The 17,428-nt window shown below is 46.2% G+C and overlaps 2 protein-coding genes across 3 annotated transcripts in view; one reads left to right on the top strand and one right to left on the bottom strand.

Moving 5' to 3' along the window:
* Window positions 1–16,281, bottom strand: part of TMEM248 (transmembrane protein 248) — a 38,216-nt gene extending 21,935 nt beyond the window's left edge. Inside the window, exons 1-2 of one of the 2 annotated variants that reach the window (XM_040423468.1) lie at window positions 16,104–16,281; window positions 13,054–13,126 (exon numbers count right to left, since the gene is read on the bottom strand). The gene's annotated coding sequence lies outside the window, so the exon portion shown is untranslated. The remainder of the gene's footprint in view (window positions 1–13,053; window positions 13,127–16,103) is intronic. The other variant, XM_040423467.1, reaches the window with a different exon arrangement.
* Window positions 8,152–9,413, top strand: LOC120994705 (E3 SUMO-protein ligase ZBED1-like). The gene is made up of 2 exons (XM_040423469.1): window positions 8,152–8,641; window positions 8,848–9,413. The coding sequence occupies exons 1-2, from the start codon at window positions 8,195–8,197 to the stop codon at window positions 9,328–9,330; spliced, it is 930 nt and encodes a 309-aa protein (XP_040279403.1). The 5' UTR covers window positions 8,152–8,194; the 3' UTR covers window positions 9,331–9,413.
* Window positions 16,282–17,428: the final 1,147 nt, after the last annotated feature.

The raw sequence follows: 17,428 nt of genomic DNA on the forward strand, positions 1-17,428 counted from the left end.
GGCTTCGTGAATAACTTACTTAGGGTCATCGGAGCCCATACATTCTAATACTGTACACAGAAGAAACTCCGTAGGAGTATTATAACAAATGTTTTTATCAAATAGACTTTGGATGTAGCATCCTAAGTCGCTTCGCTCATCTCTAATTCTCATCTAATAATTGTAAAACACATGTATATGCGGGATGGGGGGGAGCTGGATGCAGGAGGCTGCCACACATTAGGTCCTATGGCAGGGCTCCATAGGTACTTAGGGTAATTCCAATAGAATTATGCATTGGAGTTTATGAGGAAAGTAATCTACCGTAATCATCGCTTGTTATAGTTCCCCTGTTTATATGAATAAAATAAATAAAAATAGGAAAATTAATATTTTTTTTTTTAAATGTAATATTTCTAATCACCTGTCTTTCTCCAAAATTAAAATATAAGTACATGAACAATAAAAAGAAATAAACAAACATCATAGGTATTGCCGCATGCAAAAACGTCCGTACTATTAAAATATAAAAATATTTATTTATCCAATATGGAAAACGGCAAAACGGAAAATAAGTAAAAATGGCTGATTTTCTGTTTTTTTTGTATCTTCACCTCCCACAAATATTTTTATAAAAAGTGATCAAAGTCTTTTTTTTTTTTTTTTTTTTTCAGTATTAAAACGCAAGAAAATCTATTCATATGTAGTATCATTCTAATACTACTGACCTCCATAATGAAAGTAACAAGTCAGTGTTACTGCACAGGAAACGCTGTAAAAACAAAACCCATAGAATTGTGGCAGAATTGTGTTTTTTTTTTATAATTCCTCCCCATTTGGAATTTTTGTTCCTGATACATTGTATGCAGCTGTAAATGGTGCCATTAGAAAGTGCACCTTGTCCCGCAAAAACAAGCCCTCACACGGCTCTGTCAATAGAAAAGTTGAAATGTTATGGCTTTGGGAAGGCTGGGAGTAGAACGAAAATGAAAAGAAAAAAAACAATACAAGGGGTGACCACAAAATCCATGTGATCCTGGCAGGCAGAGGAACAATAAAGGCAAAAAGGAAACTAGAGCGGATGCAGAAGCTTAGTAAAAACATTCTGCCGGATATAACATCTCTCAAGGTGCAAGCAACCATCATCTTCACTCCATCATTGCTGAAGCTAGTCATTTCTACCCACCCAGCCCCTGTGCAAATAGTAGAACAAGCAGACTTCCCTTAGGCTTGCTGTAACTACCGTACTATGATTGGGAGGCCGAAGAAGGCTTGCTGGGACTACTGGGATGGGGAGAGGGAATGGGTGAGGCCGAAGGAGGCTTTCTGGGACTACTGGGATGGGGAGGCTGAAGGACGCTTGCTGTGACTACTGAGGTTAGGAAGGTGAAGGAGGCTTGATGTGACTACTGTTTTAACTACTGGGATAGGGTGACTAAAGACGGCTTGCTGTGACTACTACTGGGAAGGGGACGCTAAAGGATGCTTTCTGTAATTACTGGGATGGAGAGACAAAAGTAGGCTTGCTGTGTCTACTAGGATGGAGAGGCTAGAATGGCCTTGGTGTGGCTACTGACATAGGGGTTTGGTAAGGCCTTCTGTGATGGGGAGGCTAAAGGAGTCTTACTGGGGAAACCCATTAAGTACTCCGAGTCCATTTCCAGTTGGGAAACACATACACACGACAGATTTCATAATCTATGGTCTCCAAGGATCTCTTGGCTCAACACTCGTAATGACTGGAGGCCCGATACCAACATCATGACCTCTACCTTTATGAGTTATCCTGCCTTTACGTAGTACCCCTACCCTCCTGTACTCCACAAGATTTACTTTTGTAATTTTTTTTACTCTTGTACCAATCTGATACTTGTAACTGATGAAAAATAAAAATAGATTGTAAAAAAAATAAAAATAAAAATTACTCTGAGTCCAGCTTAGGGCTGCAGTAAACGATTATTTTAGTAATCGAGTATTCTATCGATTATTTTTTACGATTAATCGAGTAATCTAATAAGAAAAAAAAAATTAATAGACTGTTTTCCTTTATAAAAACTCAGACCCCCTGCCATTAGTCCCCAACGCCCTTTGTTCCCCACTGTGCGATCAGCCCAAGTGCATCAGTTCCCCCAGTGGCATCAGCTCTCCCCACCCAGTGCCATCAGCTCTGCCCTCCCTTGTGCCATCAGCTCTGCCCTCCCTTGTGCCATCAGCTCTGCCCTCCCTTGTGCCATCAGCTCTGCCCTCCCTTGTGCCATCAGCTCTGCCCTCCCTTGTGCCATCAGCTCTGCCCTCCCTTGTGCCATCAGCTCTGCCCTCCCTTGTGCCATCAGCTCTGCCCTCCCTTGTGCCATCAGCTCTGCCCCCCCATTGTGCCATCAGCTCTGCCCCCCCTTGTGCCATCAGCTCTGCCCCCCCCTTGTGCCATCAGCTCTGCCCCCCCCTTGTGCCATCAGCTCTGCCCCCCCCTTGTGCCATCAGCTCTGCCCCCCCCCTGTGCCCTCAGCTCTGCCCCCCCCTTGTGCCATCAGCTCTGCCCCCCCCTTGTGCCATCAGCTCTGCCCCCCCCTTGTGCCATCAGCTCTGCCCCCCCTTGTGCCATCAGCTCTGCCCCCCCTTGTGCCATCAGCTCTGCCCCCCCTTGTGCCATCAGCTCTGCCCCCCATTGTGCCATCAGCTCTGCCCCCATGCTCCTCCTGACACCCGGATTGCACAGCGTCACTGGTTTCTATGACGCTGTGCACTCCAGGCGCCCGGCCTTAGTTGCGCCCCCACCCCCTCGGTTTCACCAACTTACCTTTCCAGCAGGGGCGCTGCCGACACTCCATCGTTCTGCGCTGCTCTGCTCCTGACGTCACACTGTGCATCAGGTCACGGCGTGCGTACGTCAGGAGGTCAGAGCAGCGCGGGACCATGGATGTACTGTGGAGTGTCCGGAGGCCGCCTGCTGGAAAGGTGAGTATTCCAAGCGCCGCGGGAGACCACGGAGCGGGAGTAATAGCAAGCGCTTCACTCCCGCTCCGTGGTCTCATGACACAAACGAATCTTCGATGCAAAAAATTTGCATCGAGGATTTTTTGGTGTCGAATTACTCGATTTAATCGAGTAATCGTTTCAGCCCTAGTCCAGCTATTATCTTCATTCTACCAATTCTAGAAGTGTTTGCAACCCTCCTGCTAGCAGAACTAGTAGACTTCACTGACATTTTGACTACTGGGAGGTGGGCTGAGGAAGGCTTGCTGCGAGTACTGGGTAAAGTTTGCTTTGACTACTGGAAGGGAGGCTTGTTTTACCTACTGTGATCAGAGTTTAGAAAGGCCTTTTGTCACTATGTGGAGCCACCTGTAGCTGGAGAGAACCACCATGTAAGGCCTCTTGCACACGGCCGTTGTGTGCCCGTGTGCACTCCACATCATGGATGCGGACCCATTCACTTGAATAGGTCGACAATCACAGAGATGCGGAATGGAAGCACTAGGGAGTGCTTCTGTGGTGTTTCTGTCCGTGCCTCTGCACCGCAAAAAAAAAAAAATATATAGTACTTGTTCTATTTTTTTGGGCGGTGCAGTCGGATCATGGACCCATTCAAGTTGAATGGGTCTCGATCCGTCCCGGCCCCAATTGCGGTCCCCAATGCACAGAACGGACCCACAACGGCCGTGTGCAAGAGGCCTAAGGCTGAGTTCATACTTTAGATATTTGATGAGTTATTTCCATAAGTTATTGTGAGCCAAAGGCAGTAGTGAAGCCTCCACAGACATGAGGTAGAAGGGAAAGATCTGCCCCTGTTCTGTGTTTAGAGCCGCACCTGGTTTTGGCTCAAAATCACTGATGGAAAATCACTGACCAAATAACTGAAGTGTGAACTCGGCCTACTGTAAGTCACTTGCTGCCAGCTCCTAACTTTTGGAGCTGGTTCATTGTCCTAGGAAACATTAGTCCAGATCAGATCTCTAGTAAGCGCAGTACACACAATATTTGCTCCGGACCAATATTTGGGGATTTTCAGGGTCCAGAAGGACAAGTGTATATGGTATTTTTCCAAGCAGAGGATTCTTCAGCTCAGTCATTACAAAAGAGGACTTGTTCTCCACATATATTCTGCCACACGTCTGACAATAATCCTTGCTTCATACTTTGTGTACTTTAGCTCAAGGCAGTTGTCAACATTGTTCAGCCAACAGGGCTAATTTGCTTACATTTCTGCAACGTGTCCTTTCCCTATGCGGTGTCCACAGATCTGGCCAACACATGAGCAGCCGGGGGCATGAAAGTCTAAATTCATCGGCTTCATTAATATACTTAAAACAGGGTAGAGACCTTCCCATCTTTCTGTAGATCGCTCCCCCCCTCCTCCCCTTGTTCTGCCGACAAAATAAAATCATCACTGGGATATTGGAGATGATACCCTACGTGTGACGTGAACGTTCTCTATTCCACGTTTCCATGGGTTCTACCTCTGCATCTGAGCCACCATGACCAATGTTTTACTATAGTCCCAATCTAAAGTACAGTACAAAGCACAATGAATGGACCCAATATTTCTCTGGCAGCACAAGCATTGTATCCAGCAATTCATGCCTAAAGTCAATGACCATCCATGGTTGGATGTGGTTGAGCCACTGTACAGATATCATTAGGCCGTGTGCAGATGCCGCAGAACAAAGCAGAGTAAATCCACAAGATCCACTGCCAGTTGTCCACTGAATATTAGGGCTGTCGAATATAATCGATGCAGCGATGCATCGCGATTCGACCCCCGGCGATTCTGCATCGATGCGGTTGCTTTAAATAATCGATGCATGTTGATGACGTCAGCGTCGCGTCCGCCGTGCAGAGCCGAGTCAGAAAAAAAAGTTTTTTGGCGCCTTCTTTCCCGCCTCCCGCTGACGACAGTGACACCCCCCCCCCCCCCCCTGTGTCGCACGCGTGAGTCGACTCGTGAGGAGGACTGGAGAGGAGACGGACGTGCAGCATGCAGCAGCACTGAACATAGCGGACCCGTCCTCGTACCCCCAAGAGCGCTCAGAACTTTCTCTTCGGTCGGCTAACTGTGCTGTGCACAAAAGAAACAGGCTGTCTTGCGGGGGGACAGAGGAGGAGGAGACCCAGTGGAGAGTGACCCGAGCTAGGCCGCAATCGCCAGTGCCACACAGACAACAGCAGCACGCAGTGACTGCAGCAGCACACAGTAAGTTAGTAAGTTACCCTTCTGCATTTTTTGGGGGGATTTTTATTATTTTTGGGGAGGAGATGATGATCTGCTTCTGCACAATTGCACACTGAGTGTCTGACTGTCTGGCATATCTTTGTATTACTGTGATGCATGTGATCAGTGATCACTCACTAAGACCTCTAACTTAGTTTACAGCATTGCAAAAAGCTGCAAGTCAAATACACTATGTGTATTGAATACACTACAGTCAGTGGCAGCTTTTTGCAATGCTGTAAAGTTAGAGGTCTTAGTGAGTGATCATTTACAAAGATATGCCAGACAACACTGTCTGCAACTGTGCAATACTGCTGTTCTTGGGATTGTCATGTGGTTTAAAGCACAACTATTTAACAATATAACATGCCTGCCTGCCTGTTTGGTTACTTAAAAAATAAAACATTTTGACTGTTCTTTGTTCTGTCCCATACATCTTGAACTGGGTATTTTACAATTTTTAATTTTACCCCCCTTTTCACTTTCCAGTTTCGTGATGCAATCAATCAATCAATTGCTATCTTTCTTTTTAGGAGAGGGAGACCAGCCCATCCGTTACCCGGCTCGCAGGACAGGGAGCTAGGCCGCAGCTGCCAGTGCCACACACTCCGAGTCCCTTCATCATCACAGGCAGCAGGAGAGGAGACCCGCAGGTGCCACGTGCCAGCCAGACTCTGCCACCTTGTTGTGACAGGTAGGTGACCATCACACAGATACACCACTCACATAGACTGCAGCTGGTCACTGCCTGTTACCGTACCTAAAAAAAAAAAATTGTCACTTGTGTCACCTCACCTGTCCGTTTTTCCTCACTCCTCAGGCTCAGTCCAGTCCACCACAGGCAGGAGGAGAATCGCTCCACCACCAGCAGCCAGCAGTGCCACCACCACCACCACCACCAGCACCACCGTCGTCGTTATCATCGTATCATCATTAATCAGGTAGGAAAACTAATAAACATCATCTTTCACATTATATTAAATAACTATGTCATGAAAGGTTTAATGAGTTTAAGTGACAATCACCAGACCATACCATTGCCATTTAATTAATTATGGTTACGTTTATGACTGTAGGTCTGCTGGTGCTGGTCTAGGTCTATATATCTCTATCTCTAATCCATTGAAATGAATGTTCTGTCCTGACCATTTGTCCACTTGTCCAGTGTGACTGTCTTGTCTTAGTGATGAATGATGATTGTTTGATCACAACTTTATTGATACTTTTTGATTTATGGTTTTGCTCATCACTGCCCCAGCCCCACACATGCTGCAGCTGCACTGCAAGTGCATTGTGTGTGGGGCAGTAATGATGAGCAAAACCAAAAAGCATCATATTACAAATACAAACAAGGTAAGTATGAACTTGTGAATTGTGAATCAATCACCAAGACAAGACATTCAAATGATGCATAAAACCAGAATTAATGAAATGGGTGGCACTGGCATTATGTCATTGGGGGGGGGGGGGGGGGATGTTGGCGGGACATGTTGTTGTTGTGTTGTAGCAGCCAGTTTGTGATCTCAAATAATGCCAGTGTACCAGATTGGAGAAGGAGAGAGAGTGCGATATAACGTGACCGGCTGTCGCTGACTCTCTGAGACTGTGACCATTGCAATGCCAATGCATTGACCAATGAGTCATGACCACCAGTTGAGTTGACCAACCACCGGCGGCAGACGAGATGAGGGGCCAGGGCGCATTTTTTCTTTTACACATGATGAATAATGATAGTTGACACTTGACAGCGACTGCGACTAACTGCGTGTGTGGGGGGTAGAATAATAAATGAGGATTTTACATATCATACAATTACATACATACTAGAAAGAAACGTGTTACTTTTTCTGTTGATCTCGTGGCAGGCTTTAGGCTTAGTCACTCAAATTTTTTTTTTTTTTCTTTTAAACTGACAGAGTTTGACAACATCATCGTCACGTCAAGACTTGTGTCATCCCTACTCACAAATTCACATAGATGCCTGGCATGCATTGCATTTGCTAGTAAATAAAAATGGCAGAAGTAGAACAAAAGGAACGAGAGATAAAAAATGCACCTAGCTTTTTAAAAGCAAACATCTGGGAACATTTTGGCTTTTATGAAAAAAGTAGGAAGCACGAATTGGACAAGTCATACGCTGTGTGTAAAATCTGTCACACAAAAATTAAATATCTAGGGAATACTACTAATCTGAGAAACCACGTCAGCCGTTTTCACCCAGAAATGCTAAAACCTACCACCAAGGAAATGAACCCAGATCAGCCAAGAATTGATGCGATGTTACAGTCAACTTTGCCGCCCAACTCTGAAAAGGTAAAGAGAATAACAAAAGCTGTGGCAGCTTTCATAGCGAAGGACCTGCGCCCTTACTCTGTTGTGGAAAACAGTGGGTTTCGCTACCTTTTGAAGACAATAGAGCCGCGTTACAAGATCCCGTCACGAAGTCACTTTACAGAAAACGTCATACCTGCACTCTACCACGAAACCAAAGCTAAGATAATTGCATCAATGAGCCAAGCAAGTCGAGTCGCAATAACGTGTGATTCCTGGACTTCAGTCACGACAGAGTCTTATGTTACAATAACAGCACATTACGTTAGTAAGGACTGGCAGATTTTGTCGCATGTACTGCAAACGAGAGCCATTTATGAGTCTCACACGGGTGCTCATCTGGCAGAGCTACTTTCTCATGTTGTGGAAGAATGGCAGCTGTCCGATAAATCTGTAGTGCTTGTGACCGACAACGCGTCAAACATGATAGTTGCAGCTCAAGTTGGAAAATTCCCCCATGTGAAATGCTTCGCCCATACACTGAATCTTGCATCCCAGCGAGCGTTGAAAGTGGCCACTCTCTCTAGGCTTCTTGGCAGAGTACGTCGGATATCCACATTCTTTCACCGCAGCACTAGAGCAAGCCACTGTCTAAAAGAGAAACAGAAATGTCTTGGCTTGAAGAATCATAAGCTGATAACTGATGTGGCAACAAGATGGAACAGTGCATACGACATGGTCGAGAGGTTCTTGGAACAACAACCTGCAGTCTGTGCCACCTTGCTGTCTCCAGAAGTCAGAAGAGGAGAGTCCGATCTCTGCACTCTAAACGAAACAGATGTGTCAAATGCAGAGGACGCCGTGAGTGCATTAAAGCCAATGAAGGATGCAACCATGCTGATGTCAGAAGAGCGCAATCCAACAGTTTCTCTCATTGCCCCTATAAATGCACAACTTCTCCAGAGCATGACAGACACGATGGGAGACACACCCATGATCCATGAGATCAAGAATTCTATTAGAACAGATCTCCAGAAGAGGTACAGCAGTGAGGCCGAGAAGAAGATCCTTCATACAGCCTCTGCACTGGATCCTCGCTTTAAGGGACTGCCTTTCATCCTCACAGATGAAGAAAGATTGGAGATATTTAAAGGAGTCACTGAGGAAGCTGCATCCTTGGAGGTAATTAAATTAATTTGAAGAATTCCATCATGTTTCTTCTTGAAACGACAGTAGCACAAGCACTACCACGCTTCTGAATCTGATGCGGTGCGGGAACTGTACTGTCCGTTTCCTGTGCTTTTTCATCACCCCATCAGAATCAAAGGCATTGACATTTGTGTTTTTACTTATTGTTTTTTTTCCGTTTCTTTTTTGTTTAAACACAGATTACATCAGATGAGAGTGAGAGGACACAAGAGGATCATCAAGTGCCTAGAAGAAAACAAACTCTGGAAGAAGAGGACAGTTCACCCATCGAAGACAACCATTCTCCACCATCTCCTCCCAAAAAGGCCAGATCGCTGCTCGTGAGTTTGCTGGGACAGTCTTTCACTGACACTGAAGGTACAATAGAACCCAAAAAGACCCCCTATGCCAAGGCTGAAGAGGAAATGGAAAACTATTGTAAAGCCCCACCTCTGCCTCTCACTGAGGACCCTTTGAACTGGTGGCGTGAGCATGAGGTCATATTTCCCCTCCTTTCTCGGCTGTCAAAGCAATACTTGTGTATCCCAGGTACAAGCGTGTCTGCAGAGCGGGTTTTCTCCACTGCAGGAGATGTGGTAACTGCAAAAAGAAGCGCCCTCAAACCAGACCATGTAGATCAATTGGTGTTCTTACAGAAAAATCTACATGTTCCCAAATGCTGAGCAGTGTTTTTAATTTTATAGATTTTGTTTATAGCATTGTCTCTGCCACTGAAATTTTTTATTTCTCTGTCTCCCCTGCCAGACTCCCCTTTTCCCTTCCCTTCCCCTCCCCTTTTCCCCCTTCCCCTTTCCCTTCCCCTCCCCTTTTCCCTTTCCCTCCCCTGATTATTCTGATTAATCAGAATATATGATATTATTCTAGCTTTTAGCAGCACTGGAGTGGAGAGGAGATGGAGAATGGTTTTCTATTATGCGACTGTCCGTCCGATGCATTTTGTATTTTTACACTGACGTGTTTTTTGGTGTTTTCCCAATGTGTCTGTCATGCTCTGTGAATTTCTGACTATGTTTAGGGGTTTAACCTTCAACCAAAAGAATTCTGTATTTAATTCCAGACAACTGACGCCCGCCAAGCCACCAGAGGAAGGCAAATCCTTGAAAGAATAAATTGAAACTTAAAACCTGGAGTAAATCTTTATTGGATCACACAAATACACATTCACACAAACCAAAAAAACACACACCGACCTTCTGACATCATGTCTGACTATGGTGGCTGTGCCACATTGCCCGTCCTGTGGCCTGCCCTTTACCATTATGATTCAGTGAGGAGGATGTGTGTTTATTTTTTTTCTGGTATTCTGTGGTGTGTGTTTGTGATCCCATAAAGATTTGTCCAAGGTTTTCAGATTCAGTTGAAAATGTATTCTGTCAAGGATTTTCCAGCTTCCTCTAATGGTGGCATGGCTTGGCTTCAGTTGATGTATCGTGGTAGAGTGCTTGCTGAGTGCTCAGTGCAGGTAACGTTTTCTGTAAAGTGACAACTCTGAGAGCTTATAGCACTGATCTAGACGTACTACCCATCTGGTGGTGGTGGTGGTGCTGGTGGTGGTGCTGGTGCTGGTGGTGGTGCTGGTGGTGGTGGTGGTGCTGGTGGTGGTGCGCTCCTGCTGCCAAAACAATCACGGTGAACCAGGAAGTTCTGCAACACAGACAACTTGAACACACTGTGTGACAGACAGTTCCTGACTGGCAAACATCACAGTGAGTGAACCTATAACACAGTCACTGACTGTGTTTATTATAGGTTCACTGACTCACTGTGATGTTTTACAGTCAGGAACTGAAGGGCTCCTTTTTTTGTAGGTACTGTTTAAAGTGTTTAATATTATATAATATATATTATATGGTAAAACTATTGTAAAACTTATAAACTAACTGCACCAGCCAGGCCAGCACAACAGTTTAATGTTACAGAGACACTGACAGTACTGTTTTAAATAAATACTGTTGTCTGCTGCACTGTTTTGTTCATTCAGACTTTGCTATATGATATGCAGGGAACTTGGTATGATTTGTTTAAATAGCAGATACAAATAAATATTTTTGTGCAATTTCTGACTGATTGAATTAATTTTTTTATGTAAAATTGAAAAACAAGGGGACTTGGGTAATAATCTTGATGCATCGTGATGCATCGCCGAATCGAATCGAATCGTGGACTTGATAATCGTAATCGCATCGAATCGTGAGACGAGTGAAGATGCGCAGCCCTACTGAATATGCGGCCTATAAAACCCCAATTACATAATTATACTGTACTTTGTGGTGGATCTTCAGTATGGAATCATATGGCCTGATGGAAAGGTTCCTCAGTTGATAGTCGCCCACCACTATCTATAAAATAGAGGCACAAGCACAGTTCCAGTATCTGTGAGCACACTGTTCATAAGTGTAATAGGGACACCATCTGTGGTCACAAGGAGTGGCATCTGGAGTATTTCCACTACTCCTGGGTGGCTGATGAGAGTGCTGCTCCACTGTGACAGCCAGCTCAGTGGATCCTCGGAGCAGCCCTGTTCCAAAACATTGAGCAGAACAGGCGGCTGGCACCGTACGGTTACCTACAATACCCAGGAACACATGCACTATGCTGCTTTCCACTGGTAAATGGGCACCAGAGTATGCCGGGGCTCACATATAACAATTGTCCAAAAGCGAGGGTTGTGTATGGATTCCACTCCCAAAACCATGCACAGTCCTGCAGTCTTAATACAAATACCGCCGGCACCCGCCTCCTGTATTTGTATTAATGGTTAATTATCATTGGTGGCACAGTAGCCAGGCACCTGCTATGCTGGCTGCTTGACTCTGGGGAGGACACTCAGGAGGAGGAGGAGGCTGCTGCCATTCGCCAAGCTCACTGCTTTAATTAATAGCGGCACATTCATTGGTGGCAGTGGAGCGGGCAGCTTTAGAGCCCGCTCACTTCATTGGGCTCAGAGTGGCCACATCACAGGAGCAAGGGACTCCCTCTCTCCTTCTCCACTGTCTGCGCGCGTTTGTGGGGCAGTGCGTGCGTGTGATGCACGTGGGGCAGTGCGTGCGTGCGATGCACGTGGGGCAGTGCGTGCGTGCGATGCACGTGGGGCAGTGCGTGCGTGCGATGCACGTGGGGCAGTGCGTGCGTGCGATGCACGTGGGGCAGTGCGTGCGTGCGATGCACGTGGGGCAGTGCGTGCGTGCGATGCACGTGGGGCAGTGCGTGCGTGCGATGCACGTGGGGCAGTGCGTGCGTGCGATGCACGTGGGGCAGTGCGTGCGTGCGATGCACGTGGGGCAGTGTGGAGTGCCAAGTGATAAAGAACAGGGCAGATCCGCCATATTGGACTGGACTTTATCACTTGGCTATAATTGTCTGCTGTTATTCAGATCAGACATGGTCCCCCACATAATACTCCCCTCTTCGGCCCAGTTCACACACCGCTATTTATTTATGTTGTTCTGCTCAGTTACATGAGGAGAATAATGAAAATAACGGCGCTGGAACGGGCAGGTATGGGTGGGTTTTTGTCATACCTTCAACATACACAAAAACTTTAAAAGTGTTGGGAGGCCTACCTGATATAACATGGTAACCGGTACCCTACAGACGCCTTAGGCAGAGTTCACACTTCAGTTATTTGGTCAGTAATTTACATCAGTTACTGTGAGCCAAAACCGGGTTCAGGTCAAAAACAGAACAGGAGCAGATCTTTCCATTAGGCCTCCTGCACACGAACATGTGCTGCCCCTTGCCGTGCTGTGGGCCACAATGCACGAACACCGACCATGGGTCAGCCGCAGCGGATCGCGGACCCATTCACTTTAATGGGTCCAAGATCCGACCATTCCGCAAAAACATAGAACATGTCCTATCTGATTGCGGAACGTAAGTACTGGACGAAACCCCACGGAAGCACTCTGTAGTGCTTCCGTAGGGTTCCATTCTGCGTCTCCGGATTTGCAGACACATTGAAGTGAACGGGTCCGCATTCATGATGAAGAATGCACACGGAACGGTGCTCGTGTATTGCGGATCCGCAAATGGGGTCCGCAATACGGCAATGGGCAGCACACGTTCGTGTGCAGGAGGCTTTATACCTCATCTCTGTGTAGACTTGACTACTGGTTTTGGCTCCCAATCACTGACCAAATAACTAAAGCGTGAACTCGGCCTTATCTGTGCGCATTCATAAATACCCACCACCTTCGTGAATGGAGGGCAAATTTCTGACCCTATGCCGCCAAGCCTGCAGCAACCAACGGCCACACAATTTGCGGTAAAATCCCACATCCGTTGGCTGCAGCAGGAGAGGGTAGCTCGGGCGCATGTGCCCATGTACACAGTGGGGTGGGACCCTAAATGCTGCTTAGCAGTGTTTGCACCTGTGCTCACTCCCCCTCCGCGTCAGGCAGTATGCTTCTTTCTGAGGGACGTTGTTCTCATATCAGTGAGAGCTGCAGATCTGGAAATCTGAAAGATGGAGGGGGAAGGGAGGCAGACATGAGGATATGGCGAAATCTAACTGTCCAGGAAGTGACATTACACATCTGCTGGAGCGCTGGCAATACGTCCTCAGCACTTGGCCATTAGTTTTCTGGGTCATGTAATTAATCTAACGAGTACAGCGCCAATGTATTCTGACTGCGGTTACTCTCTGGCACCATCAGAAATCTAAAGCAAGTTTAAAAAAAAAATGAAAAAAGCAAGTGAATAATTCACACTGATTTATAGCAGGAGTCTGCACAATACATGTAGCAGGTCCACTGCAGATTGGAAAATCCATAGGGTATCTAGAATCAATTCGCCAGAAATAGCGCGTAACCTGCTGCGATTTGGTGTGCGGAAATTATACCCCCTGCACTGCAAAGGGTGAAAACCAAGGCAGAAATGCGCAGGATAAATAGCCCCCGCCGCAGGTCAAGATATGTGTGGATTTTCTTGCCGAAAATGTCCATAATGTGTTTGTGAAAATGTTATCCTTATGCCACTACTGTAAATGCTGCAGATTTTCCGCAAGCAATTCCACTTCAGAAAATCTGCAGTGTATACATCATATACAGGGTATACAAAAACTAAACAGAAGCAGAAGATGCCAACCACGGTAAAAGGCTATTTGTTCACAAGCAAAAAAACAAAACAAAAAACACTTGCCATTTTTGGGAGAAGAGGACACTGTCGGCCTCCTGCGGCCCATTTACACCAGAAACTGAAGTCATTTATAGCTGCAATCTAGATCTGACTTTCTGGTGCACAGAGGGCACACATACACCCAATATACTAACTGCGCTTCTTAATAAATCTAGATCAGCACCGGCATAGGACTAGGGTTGTCACCTACCAACATTTTGATGCCATAAAACAGTATTCCAATACTCAATACCATTTGGAAAAAATAAAACACCAAAAAAGCCGCGTGGATTCCATATTTTATGGAACGTCCGGCCCATAATAGAACAGTCGGATCCTATTTTTTTCCTGTTACAGCGTTCACTGCATAGGAGAGATTTTAAAATATTTTAATAGCTTGGACTTTTTCGGACGTGGCGATATGCAATATGTTTATTTATTTATTGTTTATATATTTTACATGTAAAACGGGGAAAATGAGTGATTTAAACATTAAATATTTTATTTAGTAGGAGCTAGAACTTGGGATATTTTCATCTTTTGTCCTATTCACCCTAATAGAGCTTTATCAGGGTGAATAGGCCCTCACACTCTCCCTTCTGCCCTGTGCACAGTACACACAGCAGGAGGGAGCGGACCATGGCAGCCAGGGCTTCAGTAGTGTCCTGGCTGCCATGGTAACCGATCGGAACCCCGCGATTACACTGCTGGGGCTCCGATCACAACTGCTACTGCACTACCAATGAGGAGAAGGGGACCCTGTGGCCACTGCCACTAATGATTATAATACTTGGGGGTTGGGGGGGGGGGGAGAAGGAGCGCACTACGCCACCAATGAAGATAACTAACCCATTAATTCAAATATAGGCTGCGCGTGTTGGAGGCAGAATCACATACCCGGCCTCTATGACAAGGCGCTGTAATCCCCGTCAATTAACCCCTCAAGCGTGGCACCTGAGGGGTTGATTGCCGCGGATCGCTTCTAACTCCATCCAATGCTGCTGAGGAGAACATGGCGCGCTCTGAGAGCAGCGCGCGCCATGTTATCTGATAGTAGAAAATGGCAAATCCCGGTATCGTATCGATCCGGGTACAAAAGTATCGATTGGGTATCGATAATTTGATCCCCGATGCAACCCTACATAGGACACACCGGTCTTTAGAGATGCCCCCTGATCTGTTCCCCTGGATGAATGTGTCTCACTGGGCTCCACCTTACCCTCAGATAGCAGGTCTACATAGACGGCCCTGACAGCAGCTCTACAGACATGATGCATGTCAAGGTATAAGCGGACAACCTGTGGCTCCAGGCCTGAACACATCCTGCAGCCGGGGCTAATCCCAATGTATTTCTAGATGGGCTGCTATTATACAGGCAGGGCAGCACGGTGGCTCAGTGGTTAGCACTGGTGCCTTGCAGCGCTGGGGTCGATTCCAACCAAGGACAACATCTGCATGGAGTTTGTATGTTCTCCCCGTGTTTGGTGGGTTTCCTCGGGGTTCTCCGTTTTCCTCCCACACCCCAAAGACATACTGATAACAGATTGTGAGCTCCGCTGTGGACAGTGAGTGATGAGGTCTGTGAAGCTCTGCAGAATATGTCAGCGCTATATAAATGCATAAAGTAGATAATAAAGGATAGCGCAATCCTGCATGCCTGATAGTTCACCTCCCATCTCCCTGGTAGTCTTATGCCATACACAGGATCCTGCGGCTCACGCGCTGCCTCTGCACATCACCAGGGACTCCAGGCCCTTGCCTATGATTTGGGGGTGTTCTCTATAGAAGCCATCACTGCCAGACCCATCACCTGGAGGACAGAAGCCATCTCCGTGTCTCCAGAGAGGTGGATGCTTGGCAGTGACCTGCAGGACACATTGGGGCAAATCCGTCTCCACCAATCAGTAAGCCACAGTGTGGACCTGGACCTTCTCCTCCTGGAGCCCATATAACATGGCGGCTCCATCATGTACTATAGAAGAAACTTCGGCGGTTGCCCCCTGCCCATGTGAGCAGTGAACCTACTCAGCTAGGCATGATACAACCAAGAACAAACCCCCAGGATAGAGGGTGTGAGGATTTATGCAATGATGCCTGGTATCAGCACAGCTCTATGCCCACCATTTCCCATGAGTCTCTTGATGCCCCCACCATCCATGGGCGCCCAGTCCTTGGTCTATAGGTGATGCCATCCATGTCACATGCCAGCCTCAGGACAAGTGACAGCCTGGCAGCTTCGGCCTCCCACACACACACCACCCCCCGGTCACTGGAGGCTGCCCCCAGGGCCGGCCCAAAAAGACGGAACCGTGGCGCTCACCTGAGAGGGCGCCCCCTGGTGTCAGCCTGTCCCCCCGGTTCCCACTCTCAGGCGGCCGGACACGGGGCCCCGGGCTCGGTCATGTCTGGCTGGCTGTGTGTCCGCACTCTCTTCCGTTCTCCTTCACTTCCTCACTTTCTGTTTCCGGAGGTAACGCAGGCGACCTGTCACATAAAGCTCCGCCCCCTCCTCGACTGTTTGTTTCACAGCAACCAAGCTTTATTGACAACACTGCTTGTGAGCAAAACACAGATAAGGACAACCAATGGCGGTCCGGCTTCTTTAGTATTGTTTTTTTTTTTACTCCAAGCATAAGTTTAATGAAAAAAAATATTTTACAACAAAAAATCGTATGGCATGTATATATACATATATACTTGTTTAACGTAACCTAAATTATAGGAGAGATGAATGTGAATGTAATTAGACATATTGAAGTCAATGAAGTGAAATTATGATTTAAAGGGTGGTCTCACTTCAGTAAGTTGCATTTATCATGTAGAGGAAGTTAATACAAGCCACTTTCTAATGTATTGTGATTGTCCATATTGCCTCCTTTGCTGGCTGGATTCATTTTTCCATCCCGATATACACTGCTCGTTTCCATGGTTACTAGGGTGGCCAGAGCCCCAAAAAGGAGGACATTGTACCAGGGACATCGGCGCACAATAGTACTACATACTAGATACCCAGGTTATACCAGCATAGTCCATATCACTATATACAAGAAGATGTAGAACTTATACCAACTATACATATATAATTATATACAGGAGATACCCAGGTTATACCTGCTGTACATATATAATTATATACAGGAGATACCCAGGTTATACCTGCTGTACATATATAATTATATACAGGAGATACCCAGGTTATACCTGCTGTACATATATAATTATATACAGGAGATACCCAGGTTATACCTGCTGTACATATATAATTATATACAGGAGATACCCAGGTTATACCTGCTGTACATAAATACAGGAGATACCCAGGTTATACCTGCTGTACATATATAATTATATACAGGAGATACCCAGGTTATACCTGCTGTACATATATAATTATATACAGGAGATACCCAGGTTATACCTGCTGTACATATATAATTATATACAGGAGATACCCAGGTTATACCTGCTGTACATTAATACAGGAGATACCCAGGTTATACCTGCTGTACATATATAATTATATACAGGAGATATATAATCTCCTGTATATAAGAAGATGTATAAGGCTACTTTCACACTAGCGTTAAAGTTTTCCGGTATTGAGTTCCGTCCTAGGGGCTCAATACCGGAAAAAACGCATCAGTT

The sequence above is a fragment of the Bufo bufo genome, chromosome 3 (genome assembly GCF_905171765.1).
Source record: "Bufo bufo chromosome 3, aBufBuf1.1, whole genome shotgun sequence".
Lineage (NCBI taxonomy): Eukaryota > Metazoa > Chordata > Amphibia > Anura > Bufonidae > Bufo > Bufo bufo.